Source organism: Poecilia mexicana, unplaced genomic scaffold (genome assembly GCF_051168715.1).
Source record: "Poecilia mexicana isolate PSO_F unplaced genomic scaffold, ASM5116871v1 scaffold_15, whole genome shotgun sequence".
Lineage (NCBI taxonomy): Eukaryota > Metazoa > Chordata > Actinopteri > Cyprinodontiformes > Poeciliidae > Poecilia > Poecilia mexicana.
In genome coordinates, this window is record NW_028263384.1 from 2,581,884 (window position 1) to 2,606,805 (window position 24,922).

At 38.3% G+C, this 24,922-nt stretch overlaps 1 protein-coding gene across 1 annotated transcript in view; it reads right to left on the bottom strand.

Annotated features, from left to right (window-relative positions):
- nrg3a (neuregulin 3a) overlaps nt 1-24,063 on the bottom strand; it is a 95,740-nt gene extending 71,677 nt beyond the window's left edge. The window contains 2 exon segments of the mRNA XM_088013353.1: nt 23,012-23,085; nt 23,873-24,063. Of these exon segments, the coding sequence (XP_087869479.1) occupies nt 23,012-23,085; nt 23,873-24,063 (265 nt within the window).
- Between the last annotated feature and the right edge of the window lie 859 nt (nt 24,064-24,922).

Here is a 24,922-nt window from a genome sequence, read left to right on the forward strand (position 1 = left end):
AACACTAAATGCTTTAAACGTCTGAAAGCTGAAGGATTCTTAACATTCAATAACCAAAACTTCAACACAGATATTGAATTTTATTCAACTGAAAGCTTACAAAACAGAAAAATAAACTTAGAAGAAGCTAAGTGCACTAATCATTTTCAAATTAAGCAAAACATCTAAAGCACTAAACAGAAACCTAGCCTTGCTATTAGCGCATTAGAGGAAGTGTGTCCACAACTCCATACAACCCAGATCCAACCTGCCAATCTGAACAGACACATAAATACAGTTTCAAAATGAAGCAAGGCCACATTTTGAGACATAAAGAAGATTTTCCCAAAACAAACTAATTCAATGCAAGACAATAAAATAAAATATGGGTATCATTTATTATATCAAAACAAAACAGGGTAGAAATAATATAGTATGGACAGGGTACCAAAAATATCAATATCACTTTGAATATGTGAATAAAAATTGTGATGTAAGGCTGTGTGCAGAAAAGAATTATGTTGATTTGAAAACTCCCAGGTTCAATTTAAATGCTGTATGTATGTTTTTTAATAACATTAGATAAATTTATCAATGAGAATAAATCTGCTGCTTTTACTAACAACTGATGAACAACAAGGGCTCCAATCACATGAAGCTGCACTTTGCTTTTGTTTGATTTACTTTGCAGAGGTAGTTTTTCCTTTTAAAGTAAAGTAACTTTGTGTTTTGCTGCTTTGCAAGGTCAATCTTAACATCAGAGATATTCCTTGAAGCCTTAAAAGTGAATCAGCCAGAAATATATTCTTCAGTTTAACTATTTATGAAAGCCGAGGGAAATTTATTGAACTTTTGGAGCAAGAAAACAAACATGAAATGTCAGAAAGATAATAGTTTGTCCAAAGTTTTGAACATGTATGTCTGAAAGGAGTGTACATTATCTAAATCAGTGGTCCCCAACCTTTTTACTTTTTATTACCGTGGACCGGTCAAGACTTGGAAGTTTTGCTGCGGCCGGGGGTGGCGGGGGTCCGTCAGATAAAGCTGGTTGGTGTTTCCCTAAATCCTGAATATACCCAATTTGGGTTGTCTTGGCCCTTTTATCGCAGCCTGTGGGGTTTTCCCTGACTGGGAAGGAGAACACAACCTGCTGAATGTGACAGGTAGCCAATCAGAAAGCGTGGTGACGTCAGAACAGAGGGGAATCCCAAACAGCTGACATATCGCGCAACTGAGAGTCTGGTGGATATCGGAGATGAAATGTGGAAATGTTTATTATTATATGTAAAGGTCGTTATATGTTTATTCAGTTAAAAATGTTAACTATGAACAAACATAGTCACCTCCAAATCATAGTGCAGCAAATAGAGCGGCTGCTCCCTCCGTCTTTTATCCACCGCCTTTTCTTTTTGTTACGTCTTTTATCTTTTAAAATGACTCCACAAACTATCACTATTGCTTCTACATCGTCATCTGTGTTTGGTTATTCTAAATTCCCGTATGCTATGTTGGGGGTTTTACTGGATTATCCTCTGGAATCGGGATGTCTGTGTGTGGTGTGTTCCTCCTGCCTTGGACACACAAACCGATCGAACCTGTTGTACTTTTATCAGCTCTGTGGTCACAGAGGTTTGGAGAATCGGCCGACAATTCTTAAATCTTGCCGTCTAAACCAGACTTAAGACTCACAAGCTCTACTCATCTCCTCTCGGCCACTGCCCAAACACTCTGACTCTGGTCGCTATGGTAACGTTTATATATCCCTTCAAAATAAGATACAAATGTGCCACAAAAACGAACATTTTACTTTCGTGAAAATTTTAACTCACGATGACGACTAACGGGAACCCTGAGCTTGTTTCTCTGCAACGAGACGGTCCCATCTGGGAGTGATGGGAGACAATGACACCCGAAGTGTTGCTTATATCCACAGCCTGCTTGGTCTCTACGTGGTGAAGCAGTTTGAAGCTTCATTGCCTCATTAGCAGCCGGTCGCCGCATGTTACACAGAGCGGCTTGTAATGTTTGACTCACCTACCGGTCCGGGATAAATCCATCCTCCTGTCTCCTCTCTGGGCCTTTTCCCCTTTGCAAAGAAACTTTCCAAAGACATCTGATCTGTTTCTTACTCATTTTGCTGCTTGTGGGCTCAGTGTTGGCGCACAAGTAACTGAGAGAATCCGGTTAAAGGATTTTCAAAATAAAAGATCCTCCAGACTCAAATAATACATAAAACGGAAATATTTAATCATTTCTTGCGCGGCCCGGTGCCAATTGGTCCACGGACTGGTACCGGTCCCCGGTCCGTGGACCGGGGATTGAGGACCACTGATCTAAATGGCATAACTGCTCCAGTCTGTTGGGGTTACTGGACATCATCTGTGGTGAGTCACTGGGTCACACCATGCAGGAAACCAGTCATCTAGCTGACGGCAGACATTCACTCAAAAACATTGGTTCTTAAAGGCATTCCATTCATTTGCATTTTGCTTTACTATTGCCGTATCATTAGTAATGAGGTTTTTAGAGCTGATTTATTATTTAATGTGTAAACTCTACCTCTCTTTTAACTTAAGCTACAACATGTTTTTTATTACCATTTCAGATCAGAATTTAGCATTTCTCAAAAGTGTTAACTTCAGCTGCAGGTGATCCAGAACGCTGCTGCTGGAGTTCTGACTAAAACCAGGAAGAACCAAAACAGAACCAGAACCAGCAGCATTCAGTTTTTATGCTCCTCTAATCTTGAACAAACTTCCAGAAAACTGAAAATCAGCGGAAACACTGACTTCCTTTAAATCAAGTACAAATACCCACCAGGTTAGAGTTGCCTTTGATTCATAATAACCGGAACATTGATCAATATATATATTTAATGTGTACCTGATTGATGATTTTGACGATGGCATTTGACAAAATGGAATGTTTACAGCTAGTTTCATAATTGGTGACTGTATGTTTTTATGATGAAAAGCACTTTGAACTGACTTGTTGCTGAAATGTGATACAAAGATAAACTTTGCTTCAGTAATATCTTTGTAGAATAAAATGAAAACAGTTTTTTTGTTTTTCTGCTCTGTTTTCTCAAACTCACAGTCGGTCATGGGAGGTGGCTGCTGGTTCTGAGCCAGGTTCTGCTTCTGGTTCTAGTTCTGATTCTGCAGGAAGTTTCTTCTTCTAGGGTGACTGTGGCTGTGAGGGTAGAGTAGTCGTCTTGCAATCGGAAGGTTGTAGGTTTGATTCCAGTTTTCTCCTGCCACATGTCGATGCGCCCTTGGGCAAGGCACTTAACCTCAAAATGCCTACCGATCTGTGTATTGGTGTATAAATGTGAGTGCGAATGGGTGAATGTGACTCTAGTGTAAAGCACTTTGAGTGGTCAAAATGACTGGAAAAGCGCTATACAAGTTCAGTCCATTTACCATTTCCTGTTAACGGGGAGTTCTTTCCCTCCACTATTGCTACGTAATCCAAGTGAGGGATTAAAATCAACAAGGTGATACTGTTGCTCGGCGGAGTGAAAGCTGCAACTCCATGACTGGGTGCAATCTGCTGGGTTTCCTTTAGATGGAAACTTTTTAATTAATTTGAATAATAAACTGAACTTAACTGAGTTTGATAACTGGGATAAATTGGAATGAATGTTGACTGAATGGAAATGACTTTTCATTGTAAAGTGCCTCAAGATGTCATCTGTTATAATTGAATTGGTGTTATATAAATAAACTGAATTGAATCGATTGAAGATGGTGATAAGAAGTTTGCTGTAATGGGATCAGACATGGAGCCAAAAAGTTTAGACTGTAAATTCTGAGCAGAGATGTACAAAGCTTGGTAATATCAAGTTTTCCATTTTGTCTTATGTCTAAATCATTTGTTTCCATTTAATACAGAAATAATTTAAGCTCATTAGGAAATCAGATTCATTACTGTGCAGTTTTGCATAATGTGATGTTTTTAGGAATAATCTTAAAGTTTTAGTTTTATTTTCAACAAAAAAAGAAAATCTTTTCATAATTTCTTGTAAAGTGTGGAAATAAAATTATGCTAGACTCCTCAAAAATTAGGATTTTAGCTCATCTTCACTTTGGAAGCAGTTCAGCTGGCGTCTCAGTCTCAGTCTCAGTAGATTCTGTAGACTGCTTTCCAATCTTTACGTATGCTGCTGGTCCTTCTGTTTTCAGCTCATGCAGTGGCTGAAAATAAAATCATCATCCCTCCTTATCAATCCCTCTAGGGACCAATCAGCTGGCAGTGCTGGCTTATTATCAGCCTGATCAGCAGCTCACTTTGGCAGGAATACACCTTTTACCTGCTTCTCATTAGACTTAGTTTGTCCTTCCTATTATGGTAACTATTCAGAATTTCTGCTGGCTCAGCTGTAGAGGCAGGAAGTAGTTTATGTAATGTAGAAGTGGAACAGCTATCAAGTTGTCGTTTTTCACATTGTGAAACTGAAGGAAATGATTTAAGATTTGTCCGAATATAATTTCAAAAACAAAACTTACCGCTGTAAAGACACTTCATGTGATTTTCTGGGTTTTAAAGCTGGAAACAATCAGAGTTTGATTCCACTTCTGCTTAATCTGTCACAATTTTACTGTATTTTGTAACATTTTATGCCCAGTAGTCAACTTTCTTAGTTATCCAACTATAAAATTATCATTACTATGCATAAAAAAATCTTCATGACAGAAAACCCAGAACTGCTTCCTCTGACCGACCAGCAGCGCTGACCTTTAAGAAACAAATATTTCATGTTTACGTCATAGTGACAAAAACTCCTTCCACTGTACTTTCAGTCCATCACATAAAACTTCAGTAAAATGCAAAAAAGTTTGTATTTGTAATGTGACAAAATGTTAAAAAATGTTTAAGGAGGCATCAACACTTTTGCATGGCACAGCAGTAACACAACGCAGAAAAGCTGAAAAAATAAACAGAACCAGACATATTAATACTCACATCATAACATGTATTAATATGGCGGATTTCAAAGACTTTAGCCAAAATGTAAAATGGATTCTGAAAAAGCCTGGCTAAAACGATGCAAGGTCAAGAACTGAGCCATGGTTGCCTTTGAAGACGAGGCTGAATGAGGAGCTGTGTGGATGCCGAGTCGCTGGCAAGCTTTCCAATGATAAATGAGAAGCTGGAATGAGTAACATTTCCCATGAGGACGAGAAGGAAGAGAAAGAGGCTGGACATGTCAAAAGAGACTTTGGGTAGTTTTGGTAAGTGATATGGAGAGTTTTAGTGCTGAGGGCACAGAGAAGTGACATGGAGAGAGAACATAGAGGTGGAGAGTGAGGAAGAAGAGTGGGATGAAGAGAGACAGAGGTTACCAGATGAGTCAGGAGGGCAGGGTACATGTCATCCGCTTAACTCTCTGGATGTTCATGGTTGTCATCCCTTGAGCTTCAGTCTGTCTATCCTCTCCTTCACTCTGTATTGTATGACTCTCTCCATCTCTCCCAAAAACAGGAAAACAAAAACTGAATTGTCAACAATCCAACTATAAGGATAATGTTTATACTTTCTTACACTCGTTCATTCACGAAGAAAGTGATCTCTAGCATGTTGTGTGTGGTAGAAGGAAAGTTTTACATACTTTCAAACTTTACTCTTAAAGTAAAATTCTACTACATATCTTAGTAAATGTTCTGGATACTTAAGGTTTACAGTACTGTCTACCTCAGTTATGATGGAGGGTCTAAATGTCAGGTCTGGCTTAGCTAGCAGTCCAGGCTAGACGCAGTTAGCCTTAGCATGTGACCAACATGGTAAATGCTTTTATTCTGTGATGACCAATCAGCTACACAGCATAGGTAAGCTAAAACCTTCACATGATGAACCGAAGAAACTTTCTGCACTCTCAAATCAGCCAGAGAACAAACATCACATAACGATAAACTTAAGTCTTAAAGCGACACAGAAAACCTCTTCAGCACCCAATGAGATCCTCCATGTTCTGGCTGGTTTTTATTGCCATCCTGCTGGACTGGTCTGGTTTGAACACTAAACAAAATTCACTGGAAATAAAAGATTGATCCACACTTGTTAAATCTGCTTTCCACTGACCCAGAATATGAACATATTATTTCAGCTCCCTATTAGTGATACAATAACAGAATTTTAAGGTGTTTATTCATGTGTTCTCTTTAAGTCAACCAGCATTATCTGTGTAGAAAAATGAACAGAACTTTCAGCACAGGAAACACGCCCGCCTGGGTTTTCTCCCACAGACTCTTGTCTCCTGTAGACCAATGAAACTTATAATGGAGCATTTCTACATCTGTGTTCATTAATTATCATATAAAGTAGGAGAAGATTGTTAAAGAACCTGGGGATATCTGGAGTTACTTTCAGTTCTCAAGAACAAGTGTTTCTTTTATTGCAGTTCAGCTTAAAAACACCACATGACCTGCGCACTGATCCCTGATTAATTTATCTTTTCTCTGTGCTTTAATGACCACAAGAGAAATATCTGGGAAAAGAAAAAAGCCAAGGATTATGTCTTCATATACCCAGAGATTCATCTTTAATAAGGATGAACTGAGGGGGAGGCAAACGTATAGAATAATGAGCTTGTTTGTACAAAAAACGAAAAGAAGAAAGTAAGACATAAAAATATCATAAATATGTGGAAGTTAACAAGAATACAGTAGCAAAAAATAATATGGTGGTTATTATTTGCAGCAAGTTAATATGTGAGGGGAAAATTATTTAAACAAATTTAACCTTCATGCTCTGTGGCCAATTAGGCAGAAATGTACATTTCAGCAGTTCGGTTTGTGTTCAGTACCTGGAGTCAAACCCTCCATCTTATATGTAAATGTAATGATGAAACATTCTAACATTAGTTTAAATCTACAGATGAACTAGACAGACACAGGACCAGCACACTGACCGGAAGGCTCGGTTCTGTTCTGCTTTTATAACAGCTGTTTTCTGCATTCAAAGTTAAATAACCTGAAAGAAAGACAAACTAATATTCTTGGACTTCATGTTTCTAAGAAAATTCTTCAGTAACACTTTATTTGAAGGTGTGTGCATAAGACTGACATGACACTGTCAAAAACATAACATAACATCTGCCATGAACATAAAGGAGTCTTTATGAATGTTTATGACTGTTGTCATGAAGTGTCATTCGGTAAATAATTACACTTTTAATGCAAAGTTGCTCTAAAAGTTGCATTAAAAGTCTATTAAAAATGCCAATTTTGCATGATTTTGTAAATTATGATAATTTAATGCAAAGTTGGGATTTTAATGGCCTTTTGATGCAATTTTTAGAGCAACTTTGCATTAAAAGTGTCATTATTTACCGAATGACACTTCATGACAACTGCCATAAACATTCATAAAGACTTTTTTATGCTCATGACAGATGGTATGTCATGTTTATGACAGTGTCATGTCAGTCTTATGCACACCCCTTCAAATAAAGTGTTACCAATTCTTCCTCAGTTTAGGGTCAGCAATGATCATTTTGTAAAATGCTGACTGTGTAAACACGGCAATAAGATAACTGCAATATTTACTAACTTGGATTTTCTTTTTACATTTTACATGTTCAGATTATTTAATCAGATCAATCGTGATGAATCGATTACTGAAATAATTGTCAGCTCATTTTAATAATCAATTAATCACTACAGACTCAAAAAATGGCTGATAGAACCACATAAGCTGCACACCAACATTTTGCATTTAAGATTTAAGATAACCACTTGTCAATGCAATGTTCTACCAAACCTCCATCAGTGGTAATGGTTAGGCTTCACCTGGTTCAAATTTTCTAAAGCAAATCTCCAAAGTAGTATTTTTTGTGATCCAGTTATTCATTGGTTAAGAAATAATCCCCCTAAACCTTACTAATGTGAAGTGAAGCAGAAAGGCTGAGAGTCTCACATGTTCATGGTTTAAAAGTTTTTTTTTTGTTTTGTTTTTTTTGTTTTTGTTTTTTTGCTGCAGATGCATCTATTGCTACCAATAATCAAATGTTCCCTAAAGGAAATAAAAAGTTCATTTTCGTATTTAACAAAGGAACTTAATTATTTGTTTGTATTTATGTGTTTCTCATATTGTATCAAATATGCTCAAGTGGTTTAATAAAATTCCTTCAGAATTCTTTTCATCAAAATACTGTCAGAATAATCAATTAATGGCCAGAATAGAAAAACTGATTACTAAAATAATCATTTGTTTAGTAATGTTTGTTCCCTCCTTTGTTGTTTTTTTTTGTTATTTCCGTGTTCCACTCTCGTTGGTCTGTGGTTGTTTTTGTGTTTTAGTTCTCCTCCCTCTGTGTACAGTTTATTTATTGTCTCCTTCCCTCATCTCGGCTGTTCAGTGTTCCCCCAACTACTCATCTAGTTTCCAAGTCACTAATCCCAACTCCTGAGTATTTAAGCTCCCTGGTTTTTTTGTTTCACTGGTTTCTTTGTTTCACTGCTGGTTCCTTTCTTCACGCTCACCTTGGTTTTATGACCTGACCTCCTCATAGTCACACTTTAAGTCTCTCACTGTCTGTAATGCAAGTCATATTTCTTCATAGCTTATTGTGTAAACGGATTTAGCAAATTCTGGAGAAAAAAATTGTTCAAAACACAAACTATTCTTTAAAGAGATAATTCTCACTGTTTGCTAAGAAAAACAGAATTATAATTTATTCTTTTTTTTTCTTCAATGGACATGTTTGTACATAAACAAGAAAATAATTCTGAATCGGATAATAATGGAGATAATAATGGAGATAAAAAACAGAGATTCTTTTCCTGACAGAAAATAATGTCCATTAGTTTCAGATAGAGCATTAAAAAGCCATTTTGATTAGGTAATTTCCAGTTTCTCTTTTGCTCATGTCCAACTTCTCCATAACAGAGGTCTGCAGGCCATTAACATTATTTCTACTTCCATTCATGGCACTTTGTCTCAGTAGGTTAGCATTTTGTGGCCAGCAGGAGGGCAGCTGGTGGCTGCACTTACACATCCACCTTCTGCTCAACTCCACCCACCTGCCTTAACAGTAACAAAGGAACATTAATTATGAGTGTAAGGTTACTACGGCTGTTTAAAACTCTCTGTTTGATGGAGCGGTGTCCAAACTTCTTGCCACCTGCTTCCAATTGTTAAGTTGCAAGTACAAGCAGCCCACAAAAATGATACTTTCTTTAAAACTGAAAATACAAAATTGGATTTTATTTTTAACTGGTTTTACAACTTAAGTAAGCCATATTTTATTTTATTCTTATTTATTATCTCCAAAATAATTCATGTTTTTATTTTCTATATTTGGCATATCTTTTTTTCTAATCTATTCTACACATTCATTTATTGCTGTATGTTGCTGTATGTTTGTGGTCCCATGAAATTAAAATGCAGCAAAAACAAGATCAATAAAAGACAAATACTTTGTTATATTTAAAATTTTCTTCTTCAAAAAGATTTCGGTTTGTGTCCATCTGCATTGACTTTAACTGCTATTCTGGGCCAAACAATTTAGAGACCCACAATAGTTTGAAGGCAGCTCTCAAGACACTCATGTCAAAGAAGTGATAAATACATGTATATAATTGTCCTCATGCTTTGGATGTAACCCACTAATCCATTATAGGACTGTAAAATGAGTCTTTTTGCTATGAAAATGTCCCGCAATTTGTGAGGCTGTCCAAGATGGCATTGTGGTTGTGGTTTAGGTTCACACCTGCAGAGGTCTGACCTACCTGACCTGTCCTTTGGATCAATTGGATGAAGTAGAAGACAGCAAGACAATTTCAAGTATTTCTACAAGGTACTCAATTTTCTGGCTTCGTTTAATCATGTCTGATGATGTGATTACAAAAGTGATTGAAATAGAGTGGAATATAAGCTATGTGCAGAAAGGAGCCAACTGTGTGCAACATATCATTTATGCTTCACCTCCAGCAGCTGCAGCCTGCAGGAATAGCAGCCATTGTGAACCTGTTGAATGACATGTTGGTGATTCCTGAACGCAAATGAACAAGAGTGTCAGCGGTGTTCCATTTGGGGGGGAACATAAAATTGGGCCACAGGCGGTCAATGAAGCACACCTGCAGCTAATTAACCTATGCCTACATGTTAGGAGTTCAATGGTAGCTGGCAGGTAAGAGGTATTTGTAGCAAAGTGTTAACGCCCCACTGTGCTGCTGCAGCTGAGGGGCTTTGATAGTAGACAACTGGCAAGCTTTTTTTTTTTTCTGATATAAAATTTTGATTATTTAGTTGACACTGGACAGTGTTGGGGGCAAAAAATTCTGAAAAGTAGAATAAATCTGTAAAAGGGCAAATATTTTTTTCCAGCAGTTATGTTTAAAAACAGCCAAAAATAGAAATTTTGTCATTGCTTGTGGTTTTAATAAAAGAACATTTACACTGATGCTTAAGGCATTATGGTCTGTTATAGTTTAGAGGGCCTTCCTATTTAAATTCAGTCGTGCTATTGTTATGTAATTGTTGGCTGCAACAGCAAACCTTTGGAATGATACTAAATGTGATCTAGATTTTATTTATAGACTGTAATAACAGACTGTAAGCACAACAGATCTGAAACGGAGAGTCTTTTCATCTGATTTTAAAGGGATTAGCTGCTCTTTTCTTCAAAAGGAAAGTTTCACCACGGCTGCGTCCATCCAGGGCACTGCAGCTGGAACGTGTCTCTACACAGCAGAGCAGCAGAGACACCAAGGAATGTGTAAAACACAAAATCTCAATCCAGGATTCCAAAACTTCATGTTCTCTCAGACGGTTAACCATTACGAAGCCTCATAAAAATCGTAGTAGCTCAGTTTCTCCCTGGAATTTAAATTTACCCTTAATGAAACAGACAGGCTGTCTCAGTCCGTTTACGTCCGGCTGGTGGATGTGCCTCGTCAGAGTACGTCAGCATACAAACTCCTCTGGAACAGTGACACAGCTTCCTGTCTCTCGGGACTCTGCACTGCAATTCCCAGCACAGCGTGGCGATGTCGGAATGCCGAAGGTAGCCGTGAAAAATGCAAAACTGGAGACCACAGGCCATCCGTGAACACACACACAGCCAAACACACACAGCAGGAGTCCTGCCAGCATTACTTTAAATGATTCAAATGAAGCTTTCAACAAAGATGACAAAACATGTGGAGGTAACATGTTGTTCCTTGAGGTTAATATCAAAATGTCTAACCTTGAATTGTAGCTGAAAAGGTAGAAAGTTGGTGTATTATCAAAGGGAACCTGTTTTATCCGGAGGAGTTTTAAACTAAATAATTGAAGCTTTTATTGAGAAAGATGCTGATGTTTTCTCCGAGTGCTTTAATATTTACAGCATAAAAAATGGAATAAATATTTTTTATTCATTAGAGGAAAATGTTTTCTTGCTAAGAAAGAAGTCTGGACACCCTGCCCCCGAGCAGTCAGCATTAGCCCCTTTGTCTTCAGTGAGGAGCTTCTGACTTCAGCCTGAGGAAAGTTTCCCTCTCTTCACTTTCAGCTGTGAGATGTTTGAGGGTTTTTTACATGAACATCCCATTTCAAATCCACAATAGTAAATATAAAGGGGAATTCTCTGGGCTTTGACTTTGCCTTGAACTTTTATTAATGAAAACTTGTATTAGACTTCATTCAGTCTTTAAAGCAGAAGCAGAACTAGTCAGAGCAACAGTCACCTGGAACTCTAAGTTTTAACATTTAGTTTGTTTTCACACCTGACAGTCCAACAGACTCGCTTTGATTTGGGACCAAAATTTCAACATTTGTTCCATTTTCAGCTGCTGAGGTTCATTTTCACTGGACTCATACAGTGGCAGCACCAGGGGGCCGCTAGGGGGTGCTATAGCTCCCCCTGGAAAAGTCATAGCACCCCCAGAAAATATTAGATAAAAAATGTTTTAATCTGATTTAACATTACTTATATGTAGTTGTTGCAGCATTTTCATCAAAAGACACAAAATAAAAATCAATTATTATATACTGAGTTAAAAAAACAACAACAAAAAACACCCATCCCACAAGAAGATTTGAACTTTGTTTACTCCGCCCCCATGCAGCCATGGAGCAATCCTCCCCCAATCATTCCAGGGTATTTGTCAGCAACTGACCAATTGGTGGTCGCCATTTCTCAGTTAATGCAGATCCGTTATTTAGATGAAATGACTTTGACGATATTGACAGTGTTTATCATAGCAAACTACCATAGTAGTAAGAAGGTAACTGGTAGTAAGCACAACATTTTTTTTCATAATAGTAATAGTCAAATCAAGCCCTGTAGCGGTTAAATAGGCAATTAAATGAACATAAGTTAATTTAAAAAAAATAAATAAAAAACAAACATGACAATATGACGCTTTGCACCTGACGTCACTCTCTCCACCACGACAGATGTCCAAACCTATGCTCTCCTGTGTAAAGCCTGTCAAAATACATACACGTGGTATCCTAATATTGCTTTTATTTAGTTGATTTTGCAGTAAAATGGTCACAATGTATGACCATACTAATGCGTGTGTTAGGGACAAACAGATCCATCACAGCTCCCTCAGTAAAATGCTTAGCTCCCCCTTAGCACCTACAGAAAAAAATTTCTGGAGCCGCCACTGCAACCAAACCAACTGAAAAACCTGTTTCTACCCCTCGCCTGTGGGGGCACTGTACCAAGAACCACTAAAGGAGACAACACAACAAACTCCATCCATCCACCCATCCATCCATTTTCTGTACACCCTTGTCCCTTAGTGGGGCTGGGAGGGTTGCTGGTGCCTCTCCAGCTAATGTTCCAGGTGAGAGGCAGGGTCACCCTGGACAGGTCACCAGTCTGTCACAGGGCAACACAGAGACAGACAGGACAAACAACCATAAACACACACACACACACACACACACACACACACACACACACACACACACACACACACACACACACACACACACCTAGCGACAATTTGAAGAGGCCAATTAACCTGACAGTCATGTTTTTGGACTGTGGGAGGAAGCCGGAGAACCTGGAGAGAACCCACGCATGCACAGGGAGAACCAAAAAACTCTAAAACACTGAGCACAGCTTTCATCACTCCATCACTTGTAAACAAAAATGGAGTGGCATCAGATTTTAGCGGTAGTAAGATTTCTCTGTTTTTGGTAAAAGACCATGAGTCATTTCTCCCGCTAGCGCTAGACTCACATGTTTGTTTTAGCTGTATTTACCCAGAATTCCCTGTGCAGTAGTCTGTTTACTGCTCCTGGTCTGTTTGGCTTTCACATACGCATCCAAATCACACCAGAGTTCACTTCAACTGAACCGAGACCGAGGTTTTTAGGAATTTACTTTTTTGGTCCACATCAGAGTTTGATTATGCATTCACACCTCAATAAATGGACTTTCTCGTCAAAGGAAACAGCTGGATCAAAGCAGACTGGACTGGGCTGGTGTAGATGTACCCTGAATCTGCCCTGGCTCATGAGGCCAACAATCGTCTCTCTATGTTGTGCTGAAAAACTAAAGACGGGACACTTTCTTTGATTTGCTAAAAGTAAATGGAATATTGTCCCTACTGTACAAATGCTCTCAACATAAAGGTGGGAATTTTCTAATAATACAAACCCCCAATATGATATGAGTTACAGTAACGTTTCCTTTCCCTGCGGGGTTCACAAAGTATTCTTCCCTGGATTGAACTGAACTGTGTTCCTGTACACAGCGTAAGCTGCTGTTTACTGAAGAGCTCAGACCGAATAGCTCATATCTGAAACTCTAATCCACTTCCCACAACTGGAGTGTCTGCTGTACAACTCTGTGACATGACTAAGAGTGTACAAATGTTTGTGTCCACTCTATATGCTGAAGATCTATGCTTCATACACCAGTTTGAACTCATGGCTTTTTCATCGACTGCTTTTTTTTTCTCTCCAAACACCCACACCATCTATTAAGCCTTACCTCCTTGTGACATTATGTGAACAAATGTCTGTCTGATGCCATATTGATTGGCTAATTTTCTGCAGGTCAGGAAGTGCTGCAGAGCATCGCCTCTGACACTCAGAGGTGCTTCTTGTTTTGCCTGGGGATATTTCAGCTTACACAGCTTCTTTTTTTAATAACGAAACCACAGAACAAAAATGTGCATGTGTGATGAAAGCTGTAAAAGAACCACTAACAGAATGCTGAACGGAGCTCATGTTGAACTGTTATTATCTCTACAGTTATGGAGGCATGAAACCTTAACCACTATCATATTTTATCCCTCCTTATCTCATGGATTCATGCATGTTGCACAGTGTAAAAGACAGCCTCTTGCTCAAAACTGGACTTGCATGATTACTTTAATATTACATTCGACATGCAATTCATGCAACCTGTGGAATGAAAATCTTAAATATAGCGTGAACTAAATTTGCCTTCCAATTTAAAGCTCGAACCCTTTCTCCTGGTCTACAGGGAGTGAAGCAGTACAGACACTTCAAAAAGAGCAGACACTGATTCTGAGTCTGTCTCTGCATCATAAAGACACTCCGTCTCGGCTCCGAGACCTTCAATTCCAAGGGGTTGAATATATTTTTCCAATGTGGGTGAGACAATGATTGCACAAGGGTCCTGTGAGATGATGAAAACAGTAAAGAAAGATCACAAAGTGAGGTGAAGGAGAAAGGAACCACTAATCAAAGAGAATATGAGTCAGAGCTCAGTCTCATCTTGAATACTGTATTATCGTGTGAAAGTTCTTCAGTTGGTTAAACAAACCAGCAATATTGCAGTTTGAACAACGCAGAGCTGCTGACAACAAAAGACTGAAGTTGTTTGCACTGTGAAAAGCTTTGACGTAGAGCATATAGAGATGACATCAAACACTTCTGCTGAACCTTTGATGGATTCAAGGAAAGCCCGACTAAACCTCTGATCTCTGACGGCGAAGGTGACGAGTCATGTTCTGCCTCTGCAGGTTTCAGAGGTAAACGGACCAGAGTCGGTACTGTCTGCTCTGAGTCAGCGCTCAGCATGAGGTTAAAATCAGTCTTTTCAGAACAAATTAGGTTTCCTCCAACAGGCAACACCTAAGAGTGTTTAAACTTTAATCAACAAAAATTTTTATAAAAATTCACCTACACCAAGTTTTACAGACAGAACTATGAAGGAGGATTAGGATTACTGAAACAAAGGAAATTATTCTGACTTTAATCTTACACTTGACATTTTTCTTAGAATTCTGATTTTAGCCTAGCGCCAAAAAAAATGTTTTTTTTAATTGCTGTGTTCCCAATAAGCAAATTTATTTTAGAAAATGTCAGATTGCACAACTATATGGTGAATGGAAATGCATCTTTTCCCAAGTGTGTGTTCTGATTCAGTTCAAGAAGTTCATGGCTCAGTCTGCTCCTGGGATTTGGAGTACAGATTCAGGAAGAGAAGAAGAAGAATACTTCCAACAGTTTGGAAGAAGATCCCACTGCAGATACCCCACCTTCAACTAGACCTGTCACAATGACTCACTTTGTTGGACGATAAATTGTCCCGAAATTTATTACAATTAATGATAATATTGTTGTTTTAAGACCATTTTCAAGTAACATAATGGTAAAAGCATAAGAAAGCAAGAACATATTCTCAAAGATTAAAAAACGTCAAATTCTAATGAACATGTAACACTGGAACTAGAATACATTTTAAATATCAAAAACACATAAACAAAACAGAAACAACAAATAAAATGAATTAAGAAGTGTCTGTATATTAAAGAAGGGCTGGTTATGACCAAAACACCAGACTGAAAACGTTCATCATCCAGGTTCTGGGAGAAAGAGAGAGAAAAGAGGAAAAAAATGATAAATCATGCAAGTGGAAATGATTTGAGTTTATAATGGGATTAATTGGTTAATTGATTATTACTGGCCTCCATTTAGTGCCTCAGACTTCTCATATTTTTGCTGCAAATGTCTGACTTTATAATATAATCAGGAAAACGTACAAGTTCTTTTTTCTCATGAGAATGAATTACAAAACACCTGATTTAATATTGTAAATTTTACAATATTAAAATGTAAAATTTACATGAATCCATTTCCATGTATTAATTTTCATGTTGCAAATGTACAACTTTCTGTAATAAGAGTATCAAGATTTTTCAAATATGTGAATATTAATGGCAATCTAAAAATTTCTGGGGTTTTTTTGTTTGTTTTTTGGTGGAAATGTTCTCCTCTGTGGTCAATTACTATTTTTTGTTTTATCCACAATGGCCCTTATTCTCCATTGTATACTCCAACTCACTTTTCTTTCTATCTCGCTATATCTATTTTTGCTTGACTTAACATTCTCGAGCCTTTTTCTGCTCATCTTTTATTCAGCGTTGCTTTGATGATTGGAAAGCAGAGTTTTTCAAAAAATAGCTGCAGAATTGCTGAAGTGCCAAAAATTCCTTTCAGTGGTTATTTTGTCAGGGGAAATAATATTTCTTCCTTTTTTATTCCAGGATGTTGTTGTATTAGTCCAGCTATGGCAGGCCTGATGCCCCCAGAGAACCTGAGGCAGTGTGATAACCTCTCTCTGAAGACGTGGCTACCTTCATCCTGCCTCCCAGGAGACCACAGCGTGCCAGAAGTACTTGGCAGCGATCGTTTGCCCTACCGCTGAACTTTTTTTCTTGGCTGGCACAATCCAAAATCGAGTCAGTTTGAGGGCCGCATCTCTTCGTGTTTTGGAGATGACTTGGACAGAGAATTGGAGGGATGAGGACAAAATGTGTTTTGACGACAGGATGGCATGTAGGAGGTTAGTGGGAGACGGACGCAGGGTGAGAAGGCTGTCTGAAGGGAAAGAGAGGAACGGTGATATCAACACTGAGGTGAGCTGGACCAGGAGACACAGAGGTAACCCAGGAAATTAGGATCTGATTAACTGCCGGCAAAGTCAGGGAGAGGGATGCTGTGACAAGATTATCTGAGGGGCGAGGAAAGAAGAGGAGTGCAGTCTGCCACTCTTCTTTGCCAACTTTGCACTTACCAACTTTTTGGAAGCAGCAGGTGGTTGAATAAAGAAGGGAAGAACAGAAGGGAAGAAAAAAATAAGAGACAGGAAAAGAAAAAGATGTTACTGGAAAAAAGAGGCAGCAAGTTTGCACAGAAAGCTGACATCTGAAAAAAACAGTCCTTTGCAAAAGTATGCATATTAACTTTGTCACATCTGGTTTTAGTACAAGCAAAAACACTGATGTATGTTGTTTAGGTTTTAATGAGTCCAGTGAACAGACAGGAGCACTGAACTGTGAGACGGAAGGAAAAATATATTTCTGTGATATAATAAGCAATATGAAAATTCCCATTTTTTTGGTAAATAGATTAACCTCAGACTGGATGGTATGTGTTTTGAATAGAGTTGACTGTTATGTGTTTGTAAATATTATAAGATGTTTAACTGGTGGACGGTGTTGTGACGTTTAAAGAGAGTCCAAGGTGTAGGGAAATATATAAACTACATGACATCGGTAAGTATTGGTTATTGGCCATAACAGCAGTATTCATTTCAGTTGTCAGCCCAAATTTTCATATCAGTGCATCCCTAATTCTAACATGAAAATGCATTCTAAACTATTTCAGTGTCGCCCTCGCTGTGTGTTCAGGGTTCGGTTCTGCTGGAAGGTGAACAAACATATTCAAGTCTTTTGAAACATCTTAAGTTTTTTTTTCCAGTATTGACCATCTTCAGCTGTGTCCATTTTCCCTTCACTTCTGACCAGCTCCTCTGTCCCTGCTGGAGACAGCGTGCCCACATGGGAGCAGTGTATTCAGATTTCTGTATTGAGGGAAAAATGTTGAATCTTGGGTCTCATCTGACAAGTCCATTAATTCTTTAAACCCTTTTTTTTTTCAGACTTTCTCGCCACTCTTCCACATCGACTAGGTCTGTGAAGTGTGCAGCTAACAGTAGTCTTGTCACAAGATTTTCCCATCTGATCTGAAGCTCCTCTGAAGCCCACGGGCCTCATGGCTGCTTCTCTGGGGAATGTTCTTCCTTCCTACCATGTCAGCCATGGTTTGCTACTTTTGCAGTAGGATCTTTCTCTTTCCGTTTCCAGGTGATGGATGGAACAGCGCTCTGTGAGATATTCAAAGCTTGGGTTGCTGTTTTAAACTTTCTTTCTGACAAGTTTGTTGTTAGTCTTGAGTGATGTTGCTGTTGTTTTAAGATGTTTGTTCTGGATTTCAGTGGCAGTGTTTCCATTAACGTCTTTTATGTGCAATTTAAAATATCATATTAGAAAAATTGATAGAAATGGCAAAATAAAAATAAATAAAAAAAACATTGGCAATTTCACAAAAACGTTTTCAAGCTAGCTTTTTGGTTTTGGTTTTTCTGGAAAAAGAGCTCATCCATCAAAGGATGGTGAGGCTGTGCCTTACCAGGGGCACCAAACTCAGGTCTGAGCTTGTCCATTTTTCTGAGATGTGTGGTCCATGGCAGTTTCCAATGTCTTCTTCCTGTTTATTACAGCCATGTTGCATCCTCATGACCACATTACGCTTTGTGTAGCCTGGCTGATTCACCCCAAGTCAATACATGGAAACACGGCTAATTCACTTTATTTCCTTCTTTGAAAAATTTGCTCAAAATTCACAACTGTTGGATGGAAGCATCGTATTTAAATTTGATGTCTGGAAACGTCTCTGCTCTACTCCCCTCACTTGTCCAAAATGACCAAGAAAATATTTTTTTCTTATTTTTATTTAGGTTGTGTCCAGTTTGACACTAGAAAACCGTTTTTGGGTTCATTTATTAGAAAAAATGTTGGCTGTGTGCCCTCTTTCTTCATTTGCTCATTGTGAAGTTGTGACAGTTTTCTATGTTCTCCAGTGAAGCACTGAGGCCTTCATGGAACAGTTTGATTTATACTGAGGTTAACATTCACAGTTACACAACTTCTGTAAGTCATTTACTGCTTTGGGTTTCTACTTAGGGGTATAAGATTAAAAGTGGTTAGGATAAAGATGGGTCCACAGTTTTCAGATGTTTAATCCTAAACAAATATGCAAACTATCATTTTCTCCCCTCTCTACTACTTTTTGAAGATTTTTCTGAAGATTCTGGTTGTGAATAGATCAATAGGATGCAATAAGAACAGTTTCAGTTTTTAATCAGCATTCTGTTTGGATCGGCTGATGATGATGCAACATCTGCAGAGCGGTCTTCCTTTACCGTCTTTTACCTAGCAGGCCCTTCTTTAACTCTGCTTTTCAGGCCCCGAGTGGCTGAGGAATGACTTTGCAAGTTTGAACAATTTATATGGAAATCCGACTGAAAAAGTCCTCAGGTTTGGGATCCCCAGAAACGATTACCATGTTAGGCAAGAAAACCAATTTAAGGTAATGGTAAAGATGTGGTTAGTCTTTTTTTCCAACTCCCTCTGGAGTTATAGGTCTTCTAAAACGTTTTAAAAGGTGGACTTGTTTTGTGAATTGCAGAAATAACTACTTTTTTCTCCCTTTAATTTGCAAGACCAGGTAAAAGAAATCCTCCCGTCCAAAGCTGGAAGACACTTCCCACTACAGCTCTGTCTTTATACCAGTGACTGAAGAAGACTCACAGATCTTTATTACACTGTAAGCTTACAGTACCTTTGAAAAGTATTCAGATAACTCAAATGTTTGAAATTGTGGTGCATTACAATCATACACCACAATTTTATTGTTATTTTATGCACTAGATCAACCCAACGTAGCAAAAAAATGTGAAGGTAATGGTTTTCATTTTTGGACAAAACCATCAAAAACATGCTATGCATTTATATATGCCCACATTTTACTCAAATACCCTTAAATAATATGCAAAGTGCTGCACATGGTTCCACTGAGCTCATGCGTCAGAATGGCCCACTTAAAGTCCAGGCCTAAGTCCCATCAATCAATTGTATGGTCGATTGATGGTGACTCATGGATGAGTTTCTCTCTTGCTGAGACATCAGTCCTCTAATCCTGAAAATGTCCTTCAGGTGATAGAAGGCCAACTTTGTGACTGTCTTTATGTGGCTCTGAAGGTTCAGGTCAGAGGTCATCACTACTCCCAGGTTTCGGGGCTGATTGCTGGTTTTTAGTTATAATAACTGAAGCTGTGTGTTGACTCTTGATCTATAACTCTATAGATCTCAAGGTCCAAAGATAATAACTTCATTTTTATTTATGTTCAGCTGGAGAAAGTTTTGGCCCATCCACACATTTATCTGTTCTAATCATCTCTTCAGTGATTGGATGGTTCGGAGTCAAGTGATGACCTTGTAATGTAGAGCTGTGTATTATTTGCATAGTTAAGGTAGTTTGTCTTACTTCCTGTTATAACCTGAGCTGGTGTGAGTATGTAGATATTAAATAAGAGGCTCTAGGATTGAACCTTGGGGTACCTCATATGTGACTTGAAAGGTTTTTGACAAAACTTAAAAATAGCTTTTCAGAAAAGTTCTTGATCCAATATGACTCATCTTGACCTATTTTGCAAGGAAGTGTACGGGGAAAAAAGTGATTCTGAAACTAATAGAAATGTATCCCAAAATACTTTCACCTGTAATTACAGCAGAAGATGCTTGTATTGAATATGGCAGCACTGAATGAAAATAAATGCCATACTTTTTAGATTCTGAGTCATAAAAAGGTTTATGCTTTACAGGTAAAAAAAAAATAAAAACAATGTTTTGGGATTTCACATAAAACTCCATTAAAATGCAGTAAAGTTTGTGATAGTAGCATGACAAAATATGAAAAAAAATTAAGAAACATTCTGACCAATGAGGAAGGTAACACATCTTCATCACCTACATACACAGGCCAGTCGGTTGCTACACAAACAGAAAATGATGGGTGTCACTTGAGTGGACACCACCATTGCTCTAGGAAGCAATTACATTAATACTTTGAGTGGAATTAAAAACCTCATTGCAGCAGCTTCATTTAATGATCTGGAAAGTAAAGGATATTAGCAAATACCCAGCGATAACACTGCCAATGCATTTGCCACATCTAATTTACGCGTCCCATTTATGGCACATTGTCCTTTCCAATCAAGTGTTAAATAGAAAAATTAAATTTGAATATTAGAGCTCTTAGGGGGCTTTTGACATTGGGCAAATACAAAGTGCCTGAATTATCACATTGTCATTTTAATGCTAAACAGTGTTATTATGGCATTGTTGAATCCCATGGAATCCCATGGATAAGACATTGTATTGCCACAACATGGGCAGGTTGAAGAAAGATTGATTTTCTTTTAAATGAGCCTGGAAGACCTAAGAAATTCATATAACATTGATAAAGGGCAGGATTTTGAGAAATCTGTGTTCATCTCTGCGCTCTGTGATATTGAGAAAACCATGTTTTACAGAAGATAAAGCAAGAGGAAAGTGACCTTCATCTTAATAGCAGAAAATAGTTGGAAAAGAGATGACAAAAAAGCCAATAACCAGATAGAAACGCTCAGTTTTTAAAATGATGGGTGAGGAACAGACTTGCTCATACTGGCTTGGAACCATTGATAACTGCTTGCAGTTCTAGATGATTTTTACACCAGAATAAGGTATTGAGCTTATACATGGTTTTTACACAAGAATCTTTTCCAAAATCAATATGAAAAGTTGAGATTTGCATTTGTATTCATCCCCCTTTAATCCGTGACCTCTAAATAAAATCCAGTACAACTAACTGCCTTCAGGACTTCAACTAACTCACGTATGTATGATTTAATCTCAGTATAAATCCAGCTTCACTGTAAGGATTAGTGGGAAAACTGTATGATGAAGACCCAGGGAAACAGCAGTCATCCCTGACCTGTCCTGTTGTGGCACATCAGGCCAACGATGGCTTAGTGATGGAGTTTGAAGCAGAGTTAAGTTGTAAAACAACATCTGAAGCTGTGGAGATGTCAACTTTGTAAAATCCATCATTTGAAAATGGAAAGAGTGCAGCAGACCCGAGATAAAGTTCAGATTTATGGCAAGCCACCGTCATAACCCTACTCTATGTGGCAGAGTGGAAAAAAGACAGTTTTTGTTGAAAGAAAGCAACGAGTAGTCCTATTTACAGCAAACAAGTGAAGAAGATGCTCTAGTCAGTTCAGACCAAAGGTTTTATGTGTACTTAAAACTAACACTGGATATCACCATGGAAACAACATTTCTATGGAGAAACATGGTAGCGGCATCAGCATGATATGTGGACAGATTTCTTTCTGAACGGAGTGGATGGAAAGGAGGGGCAATACTGGAATAAACCGAATGTAAGGCCACAAAAGATTTTACAGTGGTGGAGGAGAGGAACCGTCAAGGAGCACAGCTGTGGATCTTATGCTGAAGTTTGTTGAGGCAGGAGTGATTCCTGAACTATCAGTGATAGTTTCATCTGAAGAAGCCATGACAAATAACTAAAGCATATTCATCTGGTAAAATGGTTCAGTCAAAACCTAAGACCTAAATCCAGTTGAAAATTGATGTTCACAGACTATTTCCATCAAATCTGACAGCTAATTTTGTAAAGATGGATGGGCATAAAGAGACACACCTAAACTCTTTTAGATATTTATTTTCCTTAAACTTCACAAACATGCACTTCCGTCAAATAAAATCCCAGCAAAAACAAACAAAACTTAAAGTTTGTGGTTGTAAGTGCTACTAAATCTGAAAAAGTTGAATATGTCTGACTCTGAGCTCCCATTAAAGAAAAATAACTTCCTGACTTGTTTGCTGCCGAGATGACTCATTGCTTTTAGAATAAATATCATACGCATTTGCCTATATGCAAAAAGATTTAACAGTGAAGGCAGTTTGATATCAAACACATTTCTATTTATACCATCTGACTAAGTGCTTCCGTAATAGCTGTCAAGCTGCTTTTGCATGGCAGAAGTGAGAAGTCAGTGGTTTCGGGGTTTTCAAACATGTCAGCGCAGAATTGAGAGCATTTAAATTTTTTCAGTTGCCCTATATAGTTTTATTTTTCTGCTTCTGTTTGTTTAGATGTTTAAATTATGTGTTGATGAAGAGAAAATACAGAAGCCTCTTACTGGGGTCTGACAGGATGGAGTCCGTCTTGGGCAGGAACTGGTCACACCGGATTCCTTGGTAGCCTTCACGACACCTGGTGGACAAAAAAAAACAGTTTCTCTTTGAGACTGGAAAATTTCCACAAAACCTTCCTCAGAGTGTGTTTTCTGACAAAGCAGTGGAGGTTTTTTTTAGAGACAAACAGACAAGGCAGGCATAGATAAATACAGAGAAGCAAGCAGTGTTTCAGGGCACCGAACTTAACAGGAGGAGGTTGTCGTTGGTCAGTGAATCTTAAATCCAAACACCTTGTTCAAGAGGAGAGAAACTCAGTTCAGTGACGTATATGATCACAAAAGGAAAACACAAGTTATTGCAGGCCAGAGTCTTTGAAGGGCAACGATGGTTTTAGCTGTGTCCTCTCTAAAGATGTTCTCTTGACACTTTTATTGAATTGTGTTGTGAAGCAGATGTTCAGGGTTGTCCATAATGGTTTTTATTTCATACAGAAACCCTTTTTCAATTTTTGATTCTAAATTGAAAACAACTGAACAAAAAGTATACAGACCTTTCTCTTTCAAACAAGAACATATTTTGTATTTTTAACAGACATAATATCCTTTAAAATCAGACAATTTTTTTTTATGATAGCAAGATACTACGCCTGTATTACTTTCGTAGCTCTGGCAGTTAAACGTTCCCACAGGAGAGGAAGTTGCCTCCTCATCAAGCTGATTACAGAAGATCTGCAACATCATCTTTCTGGAAGCACTGAAGGTCCTACTAAGTTTCTTCAAGAAATATAGTCAGACTTATTTCAGTTTCTACTGAAAGACATAATCATGTCTCCTTCACTTTCTAGATGAAATAAATGTTCCAACATGAAGTCATTAAGCAGTAACACCAGCTCTGCCTCCTCAGCCTCTGGTACATCTCTGGTACAACCAGCATGTACAGAATCCACAGAGTTTGTTGTAGTGGAAGTCTGAGACGAACACAGTGAGAGGAGAGACCCCGGTGGGGCTCGGGTGCTGCTGGCCACCGGGTCGGACACATGACCCTTCAGTTTCATAACCTTTAGTCTTGTTCAACTCAGTGATGCTGAATCTGCATTGAAGAGATTTAACCCCTCCAAATGTACGTCAATAAATAAGGGCACATTCTGAGGGTTTTCAACAGTCCTCTGAATTTGAGTGGCAAATTAAGAAGCAAAGAATAACCATTAAGTAGCTAATGAGTTCTGAAATGTACTCAGTCTGCCCTTCAGAAAATGTCTCTGAAAAAGCGTGTTCTTTAATAAATGTCAGCTCAATAAATATCTCCTGATCAACATATAGAAGCCTGAGTGAGGAACAGGAACACGGCGCAGGTTTAAACAAAGTTCGGCGTAAAGCCTCGGCTTGTTTGCATATCGGTCGTTGCCTCTGGCTGTTTGAACCTTCGCCTTCCCGTCTCCTTGCTGTGGAAGCTGCAGGTCTCACGTATGGAAATGGACTTAATATGCAGTCTGCTCTGTTTTACTAAGTCTCAGATCTTACCTCTGCTCAAACTGTTTCTTTATTTCACCTCTTCATTTCTTTTGGCTTCACAAACACGTCTAGATTCAACTGCACTGCATTTCAACAAAATACGCTGTAGCTTTATTTTACCAGATAAAGAAAGAGAAGACGTACGTCTGCCCTGACAAGACCCTCAAACACTTAGAGATTCATTTAAGAAAACAACAAACACTTTGTCATTACCATTTCTTTCAGAATGGTAATGACAACCTTTTTGTGATCTATCCATGGCGAGTGACTTTTAATCACATCAGCTCCAGCTGGAGAAGAAACATGAACACAGATGAAAGGATATTTGGAGAGACACAAGCTGATAACAAAAGCTGTGACTTTAAATCTGAGTCCAAACAATAGCCATAGAAAAGATCCTTA